Below are 12,924 nucleotides of genomic sequence, written 5' to 3'. Positions count from 1 at the left end.
GATTCTCATGACCTGTGCATCTTGAACCTGGGTCAGCAGTCAAGCTGCTCTGGGCCCCTGCTCCTCTCTGACCCTCTCCTCCAACGAGCAGCAAGAGGGAGCCTGGCTGGCCCAGAGCCTTAGGTTTTGCAGGAGAGGAAGGGGGAGGCTGCGTCACAACATTTTTCACATGGAGCAGGGAGGAAGACGGATTGGAGCCTAGCAGCCTGTGAGGAGACCAGCAACTCATTGTCTGCTCCACTTCCTCCTCCCTCAATCCTGCGAAAAACATAGCAGCTCAGCCTGCTCTAGTCTATTCTACTTCATTCCTCCATTTTCCTCCTCAGAAATACTACTTCTGGGTTCCCTTCCTGGGATGCTCTCTCTGCAACTTGGAGGGAGATGGAGAAAGAGAGAAAGGATCAGGGAGCTCAATGCTACCCAAGGAGAGTCTCTTTCTCCTTTCTGCACCCTCGCTAGCCAGCTGTTGCTCTGATCTTGAGGCCTAGCACATGTGTATGTGGTGCAGCAGAAGGGAGGCAGAAGCTGCTCTACTGTGGGATGCACCATATAATGCAGTATACCTGGGAGGTTGCTCATGAATTATCCCATCAAACAAGTACTAGTACGATCTTTACAACGTGCCATTATTTAGTGTGTTTATGCTACATATTTTTAAAAGAGCCAAAATATAAACAAAAATACTCGTTTAGAGGTGTTCTCAACCTGGGGGGACCCTGTCCTTCCCATATTGCTGAATGAGAGAGCTCCTGGTTATATGGGAGAGGGGGGTCCCATGTGGAAGAGGTTGAGAACTAGTTTCAGAGTTTTTAAAAAATTGTACTGGGACTATTTTTCATATCCCTCATCCAGTAAAGCCAGGCTCTCTTGAGACCATAAATGCACATACAGACTGCACAGGGAAAAGAAAAATGTAAAATATAAAATTTAGAACCCTTTAAAATCACATTATTATGTATGAGAAACCTACTTCAGATAATTTTTGAAGTCCAAAATATCAAGTATTTCAGGTGTCAAAGCACGTGTTGTAGAATCCACTGGAAAGCAGGGAAATTCCTTTTTGCAATAGGATCAAGTTCCCATTTATAACTATGCAGGAAGGAGTAAAATTTGGGGGGCACCCGCAGGTGGTGTATATCCTGAATGCCACAGAGCCCGATTCTGTGGATATAGCTACAGTGCAGCTAGGAGTGTGCTCCTACCTTTGGTAAACAGATGCACACTAGCTGTGCTTGAGCTAGATTGCTAAAAATAGCAGTGTGAACGTTGTAGAATGGGTGGCAGCACAGGTTAGCCACCCAAGTTCGGACCCAAGGGGTCAGGTGGGCTTGTACTTGGGTGGCTAGTCCATGCCACTAACTCTTCCACAATGTCTACAGTGCTATTTTTAGCACTCTAGGTTGCTTCAAGCTAGCACATATCTGTCTCCTCGGCTGGGAGGCACACTCCCAGTGGCAGTGTAGACCTACTCATGATGTGGCTGTGCGGTGGAGGTTTGTTGGGGGGCTGTTTGATTCCACTAGCCATTCCCCCAATGGGAGGGATGGTAGTAGTAACAGAAGGAGGCAATTGCAGGGGGATACTGAGGCTACTCCAGCCTAGTGTTCCCCCAAGGAACTGTCAAACTCGTGAGCTATTCACTGGTATCAGAATTTGAGCCTAAACTTTTCTGCACTGTAAGATACAACATCAAGTATTAAATATACATGATACTGCTCTTTAATGACAGGGTACTTTCCACAGGACAATTTATCTGCTCAATTAGCTATTTTATTACAGTTAATGTAGGAATTATTTATGTGCACACTCACTTAGCTCATACTGGAAAAATGAATATTTGCCCAACAGCACATGACATTGTCAAGTGTTCTGTGACTGTGTAAGGAAAGAGCCTATGTCTTATCATAATGTATTACACATGAGCACCGTGTAGAAGCTATTGTTGCAACAATTTTACATTTGCAGCATGAAAAATAATGAGCACTGCATAATTTAGTGCTTTACAGTTTACAGAAAAGGGAACATATTTTGATTCACAATCAAACATTTTGGCTTTTTGCCTTATATCAAGCATTCTGCTGACATCACTTCAGACACGTTCAATGATGCTTATAACCACAAGGATGTTTTCAGAAAGAAGCTATACTGGCTTTCATTCAAAAGGAAATCATATATTTGCCAAATGGAAAATGACTTAAATATATACACAAATAAACAGCAATATAACACTACAAGGATTTACTGAAGCTAATGTACTGTAGTTTGTTCTATCCCTTTAACAAAAATAAAGAATTGTAATTCCATCAGTATTTTTAGATCAGTAAAGTAAATGCTAATATACCTTGAAAAGCAGAGCCCTGTGGTAGAAAGTCCCTTTCTTGATTTTCCCAATAGGTACGACATTGCATTTCAGTTCAAATTCAATTTCACTTATATGAAGTTCCCAGCTGAATTCATGTAATTTGTCTCTTTCAATTGGGCCACCCATCTTATCTGCAACAAACCTGTTTTAAGGTACACCAAAATCAATTAAATCTGTCATTTCTCTCATACTTATGATGCTTAATGGTATAATGACAAAGCCGTATAAATACAAACAATACCTGTATGACATATACAAGTGTATTGCCTTTGTTATCTATGCTTTAGTTTTATAGTCTATAAGGTGCCACAGGACTCTTTGCTGCTTTTACAGATCCAGACTAACACGGCTACCCCTCTGATACTTAGTTTTATTGTTCAGTTACTGGTACTGGAAGTATGCTCACCATTAGATAAATTAAAATGATAATGGAGGTGAGCAACACAATGCCAATTATCAAGAGAGAATCAGCAAAAATTACATAAAATTAATGATAAAGTAGTTCAGAAGCTAGGATTCATTTTTGAAGTTAAGAGAATTATTTGTGCTATTTGCTATAATTCTCAGCACTACCATTTGTTTTAAGTAAACAATATCAAAGAGATTAGAATATGAAATGAGAAAAATAAGGTCACAGCTAATGACCACTGATTTATGAAAGCAACCCAATTAAATTTAAAGTTATGCATGTGTTTATCTGCTTTCTTGAACCAGGGCCAACATTCGCAATTGCATTGATTTGTATTTTATAATTTATGTATAAAAATTAATGACCAAACCAAGGAAACCCAAGGTCAAAAATGCCTATGCAATTAATGTGATAGTGCACATACTAAGGCATTAAACCCTGATTCAGCAAGTCCATCCCTGTTCATCAAAGCACTTAAATACACGTATTACTTTAGGCATGTCCTTAAGTCCTATGAAATTCAATGGTACATTGAAGGCACAGCAGAGGTGAGTTTTAAGGAAGAATTTAAAGGTAGTACATAGGATAGGATAGTGGCTTTACAATTTTTTATGGAGTACTCCTTCCATGCTAAAAAAATTCTGCAATTTCATTGGTTGCTCATGCCTATTCAAGTGTGATATAAACAAAAATGCAATAAGCTGTGGACTACAACATTTTACACATAGAAACAGATAAATTTTTGAATAGAGAAAATTGAATCTTTTTTTGTTTCCAAGCACAAAATTAAAAAAATAAGTTATATTTACAACAGAAAAAGGCTTCCCTTCTCTTACCTTTGCCCCCTTCATATCCAGTTATTTCAAAAATAACTGAACAGATTTTAATAAAATTTTCCACAAACATTCACTTCTGGGATGAAACCAATCATGAGAAATTTCAGGTAGAGGTATTTTTGCTAAACTTACAGGCACCTAAGAATAAAAGTTCAGAATGGAATTCTCTCTATCATAACCATAGAAAGGTTACTCTGATATCATAATGATGCATCTTGCTTTAAAGTGACTCCATGCAACCAAAGTTTTGCTAAGTGCCAGACAGTGGCTGGAGGGTGTTTATGAGCAGGTAGAGGGTGCAAGGACCTGGTACCTTCGATGAACACAAGATCTGGAAATTACTTGCACCAGCTGTAATAGTAGACTCCTCAAAGGGAAAAAGTGAGGAGAAGGATGAGAAAACCAGTTACTCATCTTTGCGTAACGGCTGTTCTTTGAGATGTGTTGTATATGTCCATTGCACAGTAAATGTGTGGGCATCTGGTGCACTAGTGCCAGAGAATCTTCCCTGGCCGTACACATATGGGGAGCCCCACCCCTGGGTGAGCTCCTCATGCTCCAAAGAGAGGGTATAAAGAGTGGAGCTGCCCCACTGGAAGCTGATGGGAGACTCTGATGTGTTGGGAAAGGAGGGTGGATCACATAATGGCCATGTGCAACACATCTCAAAGAACTACATTTACAAGAAGCTGAGTAACTATTTTTTCTTCTTGTTGTTCTGTGTCCATTACCCTGTATGTGACTTCCAAGCTGTCATCCCAGGTGATGGGGCTTAGAGTCTCATTGGTAGGACTGCTTTACCTACATTTGCATCTTTCTTTAATATAGCAGACAGTCCATAATGTCTGGTGAATGTGTGAATGGAAGACCATGCTGCTGCCCTGCAGGTGTCCATAGTGGGGCCATGTGCCACAAACGCTACTGAGATTGAACATGCTCTAGTCGAGTGTGCTGGGCGCTTGTCAGGAGGCATTATCCCTTTGACAGCAGATCACCAGCTGCATAACAATGTGTTATATTTCAAGAGTTTCTGAGTTGTGATTGGTTGTCCTCTCATATGCTCTGCATAAGAAACAAAGAGCTGTGAAAAAATTTGAAAGGGCTTTGTCTTATTTAGGTAAAAAGAAAATGCTCAGTGAAAACTGAAGGTGTGGAGCCCTCTCTCGTCCTTCTGAATATGTGGCTTTGGGAAGAAAACTGGCAGGAAGATAGACTGATTCAAGCGGAAATCAGAAATCAGATGCCACCTTTAAGAGAAACTTAGGGTGTGGTCTAAGCTTAACCTTGTCCTTGTAGAAAACAGTATGGCAGATCAGTGACCTATGCATTCTGTCCTCTCCTCCTCCTTCCGAAGGTGATGGCCACTAAGAAGGCTACTTTCGGTGATTGGTGTGGAAGCAAGCACAATGCTTAAAGTTCAAAAGGAGGGTCCAAAATGCACACAACACCAGATTCAAATCCCAAGAAAGTTTTGGGACCCTGATAGGTGGAAACAATTTATCTAGACCTTCCAAGAAAACGACCTTACCCTTTATGCAAGGGTGAAATGCTGAGATGGCAGATGCACTCTAATGGAGCTGTGGGATAGACCTGACTCCTTAAGGTGCAAAAGGCAGTCCAGAATTGTTTGAATTTTAGTCTGAATTGGGAATACATTGTGGGAGGCTGTTCAGATGACGACATGCTTCCAACTGCTCAGGTAAGTAGCTTTTGTGGGAAGGTTTTCTGCTATTAAGGAGAACATTCTGGACCGCCACTGAACATTCTGGACTTGGTAAAACCCCTCTGTGACAATGAAGGTTTGAATGGCAGGGCAGTGAATTGATAATGATAATCTCCTACCATGAACCTCAGAAATTTCCTGTGGCCAGGATAGATCGCCACATGGAAGCAGGCATCCTGTAAGTTAAAGACAGCACATCAGTCTCTGGATCTAAGGGGGCGATAATCATAGCCACGGACACCATCCAGAATATTATCTTCTTGATGTATTTGGTCAGCTTCCAAAATCTAGGATGGGTCTGAAACCCCCTTTGGTCTTGGGTATTAGAATATAATGAGAATAATCCCCCCTGCCTTGATGCAGAAAGGGAACCTCCTCTATGGCTCTCAAAGACCATAGGGTCTGCACTTGTTGTCTTAGTACAGACTTGTGAGAGGGTTCCCTGATAGGGGCATGGGAGAAAGGGATAGAAAGGAAATGCAGGGTATATCCCAATCCCACCATGCTTAGCACACATTTGTCTGAGGTGATGGACTGCCAGGCATGTGAGAAATGGGATAACCTATCCCAGAAAGGCAGGAAAGAGCAAGTGAGATCCAAGTGGAGTAATATGCTACCCTTGACATATGTGTCAAATTGGATGCTCTGAGGCCTGAGGATGTGTAGATGAAAAGACCAAGGAAGGAGAAGCCATCAGCTTTCTCCTCTGTGACCTTTGCTCCTCTTAGATTTGTCATCCTGATGGAAGGGGTAATACTGCTGTCTAGGCTGGCACTGAGGATGGTAGTTTGTCCTTTTCATCCCTGGAGTGCAGAGGCTCAAGGGCTTCAGAACCACTCTTGCATCCTTCAGAGTATGCAAAGAGACATAATTGGGTCAACCTAACTTTTTAGTGTGGACCAGACCTAAGTGTAGACATACCCAGGCCACATGGTGGGGGAGGGCAAGCACCACCTGGGTCCCAGTTTTCCCAGACTGTGTGGGGGCTCCCCTGAACCATTCTGGGTCATGGGGGATGTACAGAGGGGTAAGACCCTGGTGGAGCCTCATTTTGACATTTTCAAAATGAAAAATTCAATTTCTTTGGCTTGATACAACATTATATCCAGAAATTTAAGCTAATTATAGTAAAAAAAGAATAAAATAAAAAAGGGCAAAATCTAAAAGAAACATCTTGAAATCACTGACACTAAACATCTCAATTGACCCAAACTGAATTTTTTTTTCAGATTGCTGGTTCACAAAAATTATTTAACATTTTGTCCCAATTTGAGATGGGAAAACTTTCAAATTCTCAAAGATTTTCCTGGGGTGGAAAAAGTGTTTCCCACTCAACTCTACTTATTTGTATTTTGTTTCAGACACAATACAGTACTCACAGTGCAAGTGCTACAACCTGTTCTTTCGTAGTAGTTAACGGTAGGATTATTTTGGAAGCATCAATAATGTAATCCAGTAAAATGGAGTCAAATGGTGGCAGCCACAGTAACTTTTCAAGAATTACTTCCTGCTGGACTTTAGGCATTGTTTGCAACTCTTCTTCTTCTTTTGGTTTATCTTCTTCTTTTTTTCCTTTCCCTTTTCTTAAATAGAAAATAACGGATGTTTATTTAGAATGAGGTAATCTCTCTGAGCCAAATTCCAGCTGCATGGCTCTGTGTAGGGACACAGCCGGAAACCCAATTTCAGGGGGAGGAGCCTGGGAAGTTTTCTTGTCTGATTCTGAATGCCTCCAAATCCACAAAGAGGCCATTTCACAGGACCTGTGAACACTAGTTGCGGAAGGTGTTCTGAGGAGGGGCTTAGGTACCAAGAGGCATTGTCTGCATGTCTGTGCTCACATAACCCCTGACCAGACAGCTACAATGACACCAGCATACCTCTCCCTATAAGGACTGTTTGTACTACTGGATCTGCAGTGGTAAGCACTACCAATCTGAATATAGGCACATAATAATAAGAGGTTTCTATAACCAAGGCTGGCCTTCGGTAGGGGTGAACTGGGCGAAAGCCCAGGGCGCCATTATAAACGAGGTGCCTCCGGAGCAGGGTGCCCCGCCTCCTGCTGGCATCTGCAGCCCTGCGTCTCTGCCCCCTGCCTTGGAGCTACCCCTGGCCAACTGCTCCTGGGAGCTTCCTGTTTGCTGTAGGGGGGGAAGCGTGCTGCCCCCCCCACCCATGTACCCCATTTCCGCAGAGTGGGATGTGTGTGTGAGGACAGGGCTCACCAACAGAGGGACAGAGCTGCTGGCGGCTGCTGCAGTGGCTGAAGGAGCTTTCCTTCAGGCTGGTGAGTGCCACTCTCTTAAAGGGGCAGCGCGCAGTCGCTCACACAGTCCCCCAGCTCAGACATGCTGTCTCTTTCACATTCACCCCCCAACACATACTTATGTTGTTGTTACTTGTTGGTACTTCCTGCAATGCACATATGTTCTCTGTAATTTTATTATTTCAAAGTGCTGTTATTTTAGTTTTTTGACTGGTTTGTGCATTTCATAATTTTATTTCTCTCTTATGCTTACATTTAATTCTTTGAGTACTGAGTTCTCAAATGCTCAACCTGTCCTGGCTGGAGTAATTATCATTATTACTTTTATTATCTTATTGAGCTTTGTCACTCATTATTTAAAGTGGTACAATCAAATAATAGTATCCTTCTAGAATGTAACTTCAGCTTGGACTAAGCTTAGCAGTGCCAGTTTAAAAAACATTAGCTAAATACATAACTTTAGACACTGGGCAGATGAAGGTTGTTTATTTTCAGATTGTATTTTTAGTTATATCTGTAAAATAACTTAAAATTAGCATGAAAATAAATGCAGTTTCAACTATGATACCAATAGCAATGATGGAGTCAAATGTTAGTGAGTCACATACATGATTGTGATCGGTAAACATAAATGCCAAAACAGTTAGAAAAATAAATTCTCTTTCTTAGTAAAAGAGGGGAAAAAACCTTAATCACATATGTTAAAATAAGGTTTTTAGTGAAAAACAATTGACTAAAATAGAGTAGATAATGGCAGTAACATAGATTTTAAGCAGATTTTATTTATTTTTATGTATCTCTAATATAGTGTACAAAGTATCAAACGTGTGTTTCTGATATCTGTGTTAAAGCTCTAGAACTGATACCTCAAGGCCTGGGATTGGGAATATCTTGCTGTATTATCTCCTGATTGTTCTAAATTTACATATACATTTTAAATGTGACTTTAATTGAAGTTTGTATATTTTTAATTTCTTTATATAACAATTAGATACGGTGCTTCTGTCAGCTAATTCCTAAGTTATTATCTGCAAAAACCTTAGAGTTTTCAGGTGCCTAAGTAGTCCCTGGAATCATGGTTAAACTTTCCTTTCCCCACCCTCCACGTCAAATCTGAAATGGCGCCCTGGGTGAGCCAGGAGGGCCATAGGCTCTGGCAAGATGCAGTCCCCATATGACAGCGCGAAGCCCGTCTTGAGCCACATGCTGAGCATCAGACACCACAAGCCACAACAGCAGCGCAGAAAGGTGGCAATACACCATATACCATGCCACCCTTACTTCTGTGCTGATGCAGGTGGTGGCACTGCGTTCAAAGCTGGGTGCCCGGCCAGCACCTGCCAGTATCAGGCTGCCCTGCCAGCGCTGTGCCAGGGCTGAGCTCTAGCCTCTGGGATCTCTTTCAATACAAATTAAACACTGGGGGAGGCAGCGTGGCCCAGAGATGATGGGGAGGGGGGAAAGCCCAAGGAGACCATAGGGGCCAGGAGTGATTAGGGGGGGAACCAAAATACAAGTTTTCCCAGGCTGCCATTTTTCCTAAGGCTGGCCCTGTCTATAACATATGTGTAAACACATTTTTGAAGCATTTTTGTAACTAAACAGAATTTGGTTCCATGCAATGTTGGTAGTTTAAAAAACAAAACAACTCCTATGAGTCCTGTAAAGTTTTCACTTGAAAGAAGTCTGTGACTTCAAATGAACAGGGAATCAACAAAATGGTTGAGCAGGTAATACAAAGCAAGCTGCTACAAACCTCAACTACTATATGACGTGGTATTAAGATTTCATAAAAAGTCTATATATTTATTGATTATTCACTGCACATTTGCATTCTTCACTGGAGCTTATGATTTGAGAAATGCATATGATCATGAATGGCAATCACAAGATTCTAGTAAAAATGTAAACTAAACATTAGTTTAGAGCAGATAAACTTGTGAAATTTATATACTTTTCTATGTGGCAACTATAAAAATCGATATGTTACTGGATATGTCATCCAAACATATTTCCAAAAGTGTCACGAACACACATTTAGCACCTTTACAGGCAGTATGAGCACTTTTAGACAAAACTGCCTGTCAGAAGCCTGCTAAATCATCAAGAGGACAAAAAATAACCTGACATGTCAACTGTACAAAATTCCAGATTACAAAATTCTAAACTTCATACATATAGTTTCAAAAGGCACTACTAGATATTGTAGAACACTTTCTTTACTTACAAAAATACAACAGACCCCACATCTTGTAACCATCAAGCCTTTCTTCAAAGAGTTCGAGATCTGAGAGATGCATAACTTGAACTTCCATCTCAAAGGTTAGTTACTCATAATTCAACTTAATCAGAAGCAAAAAACTCTGAAATCCAGCCAAACATACTAATTTTCCCTATCTCTAATAACTCCAGCAAGTGAGCAATTCTGGCTTACTTTTTAAATTCCCACTACCCCAGGGACTTTTGTAGAAAAAGCAGAAACAATAAAAAAAAAAACACAAGACAATATGGACTCAGGACAGACCCTCATTATTTTATACTTTTAGAATTATTAATAAAGTTGTGAAAATTATCAAATTTCTATATTCTTGGGATAGAATGCACTGTACAGAATAATCGGCCGTGTACCAGTAGCCTTATTCAAGAACTCCTGTCTCCAGAAAGCTTTGAATACTTTTCTTTTGCCTTATTAAGAATTATGGTATTAACTGGTAGCCCTCCTCATAAATTTTAAGGCCAGAATGGACCATTCTGATAATCTAGTCTGACCTTTTGTACAGCAGAGACCATACATTTTCACTCAGTAGTTCCTGCATCAAGCCCATAACGTCTGGGTGAGATAGAGCATATCTTTTAGAAACACAATCATTCAAGTGCTAGAAAATTCACCACCTCTCTAATTAAGCTGTCCCAATGGTTAATTACCCCCACTGTTAAAAATGTCTGCCTTATTTTTAGTCTGGATTTGTCTAGCTTCAGCTCCCAGTCCTTGGATCCTGTTATATCTTTGTCTGCTAGATTTAAGAGCTGTATACTAATAGATTTTTCTTCCTCATGGAGGTACAGTCATCTTTGAGCCCTACCTTGGGTTCTGCACCAAGCAGAGCTCAGCCAGACCTGAGAATCAGGTCCTTAGCTTTCAATAGTCAATACTTACTATCTGTCAATAGTTTGCATTTTAACTCTAAATTAAAATAAAAATACTTTATCCAAATTATAATACCTTGAGCCTTTCTCTCTAGTGCTGCTTTTGCTGAGCGAAGAGGGAGATCGTCCAGAAGATTCTTGTTTTTCCTCAACAGGAGACACCACTGCACTACTGAAATTACAAAGTAGTTTCCCAAATCCTCTTTACTTTCTTACAGTAAATTTCAATTTACACACACACACAAAGCAGCACATAGGCAACAATAAGCATCACCATCTCTAGAAATAAAATTCTTATATAGAGTGTAGGAGTGCCATGATTTGTGAATAATCCCCAAGAAAAAAACTGGAAATATTCCTCCATAACCTCTACCCCTTTCCAATGTCTTCTCATTCCATGTATCCCCTACCAACATCTATTTCTCTCTGTTCCCACAGTCCAAGCAGTGCTGCAGGAAGTCATCTGTACAAAGGTGCCTCAGCTATTTTGAACTGCATGTACACAGACAAGGCACCTCCCACATATCCATGAGGTATCTCAACTTTAGCAGGCAAGCAGGATGCAGGTGCATCTTCCTGGTCTCTGGGAAGTAGCTTCAGATGACAAATTGAAGCTTCTAATCCCTGAGTTGGGACTATGGTTCCTCTCTCTCCTTCCTCACAGCAAAGAGGAACCAGAAGGGATAGCTCTGTTCCTGGTCGGCATTGTATAAACCTCTACCTTTCACCAGGGAGGGGAGGCAGCATTCAAAGTCAAAGAGGGGAGAGGGTCAGTAAGCAGTTGCTTCTCTTGGCTGACACAGAGTCTGTGCTACACTTTTCATTTATCAGAGCTGTGTGTTCAAAGCAATATAGGTAATAGCAATGGAGCACAGAGGACAGAGTCCCTTCCCACACCAGCCTTGCAACTCCACTGGGAATTGACTGGCCCCCAACCCCAGCAGGGATGGGATTTATGTAAAAAATAAAGAAAAGGAGAGTCTCTGCCACAGATTTCTTGTGTGTCCTTTGGCAAGTCACTTAGACTCCTAAGACACTTGAGTGCTTTTTAAAAATTGCATCCCAAGTCCCATTTTCAAAAGTAATTTAGGAACAACTGAAGGTCAGTGGGTCTTGGATCCTAAGTACCTAAGTAATTTTTAAAAATTTTACCCTTAGTCTCTCTGTACCTCAATCCCCTATCTGGCATAATAGCACTTCCCTACCTACCAGGGTGTTGTGCAGATAAATACCTTAAAGATTATAAGGTGTTCAGATACAATGGTATTAGAGGATAGATAGATAGATAGATAGATAGATAGATAGATAGATAGATAGATAGATAGATAGATAGATAGATAGATAGATATGCAGTGTTGTAGCCGGGGTGGTCCCAGGATATTAGTGAGACAAGGTGAGTGAGGTAATCTCTTTTATTGGACCAACTTCTATTGGAGAGAGAGACAAGCTTTCAAGATTACACCAAGCTCTTTTTCAGATATATGCAAGAAGAGCTCAGATTAATTTGAAAGTGCCTCTCTCTTTCACAAACAGAAGTTGGCCCAATAAAAGGCATTATCTCACTCATCTTGTCTCTCAGCTAGACAGACAGATAGATAGATATTTCTGTAATTATGGGGTTAAAAAAATAATTGAAGACAAAAATTTAAAATTACGATTAATCATTTTTATTTTCCTAGGAAACTGTCCATCACCCATTTCAACTGAAATTCTATTTTTCAATAGACAAATTGTCTTAAAACATTCCTATATATTTAGAGATTTTTTTCCACTCTATTAAAATTAGTTTTGTTTAAAAGTCAGTCAGTATGTAAGCCTTGTCTGAATTTAGATGCTTGCATGACGGATATTACAACCACATGCTGTATCTTTGGGGAAGCAGATAGTATTAGTTTTATGAATGGTTTATGTATCAGTGTGGGCCAAGGATTGTATGCAACTCTGTGGGGTGGGGAGAGTTGTGTCCAGGAACAAAGAACAGTGTGTGGGGGGCGAGGTAATTCAGGTGAATCACTCAGGTTGTAAACACCTCCAGAGAGGTACCATCCCCTGGGGAGGCTTGCATCTACTGGTTCAAATTGGGATTTCCAGAGATCAACAGACAGGGCTTTTGATATAAAAAAGCTGGGTTTAAACTGACTCAGGGGCTTTTTCCTGAATCAGCAAATGGACAGGAGG

General features: G+C 40.7%; 1 protein-coding gene across 5 annotated transcripts in view; it reads right to left on the bottom strand.

The window, feature by feature from the left end:
• The window catches only part of ARMC3 (armadillo repeat containing 3), an 84,817-nt gene that overhangs the window by 3,150 nt on the left and 68,743 nt on the right, over window positions 1–12,924 (bottom strand). For 4 of the 5 annotated variants that reach the window (XM_045006224.1, XM_045006226.1, XM_045006225.1 and 1 more), the window contains 3 exons: window positions 10,823–10,918; window positions 6,710–6,913; window positions 2,342–2,504 (listed from right to left, as the gene is read on the bottom strand). In XM_045006224.1, the coding sequence (XP_044862159.1) occupies window positions 2,342–2,504; window positions 6,710–6,913; window positions 10,823–10,918 (463 nt within the window). The remainder of the gene's footprint in view (window positions 1–2,341; window positions 2,505–6,709; window positions 6,914–10,822; window positions 10,919–12,924) is intronic. The other variant, XM_045006228.1, reaches the window with a different exon arrangement.

This window comes from Mauremys mutica, chromosome 2 (genome assembly GCF_020497125.1).
Source record: "Mauremys mutica isolate MM-2020 ecotype Southern chromosome 2, ASM2049712v1, whole genome shotgun sequence".
NCBI classification, from domain to species: Eukaryota; Metazoa; Chordata; order Testudines; family Geoemydidae; genus Mauremys; species Mauremys mutica.
This window is presented reverse-complemented; position numbering and strand designations above follow the sequence as displayed.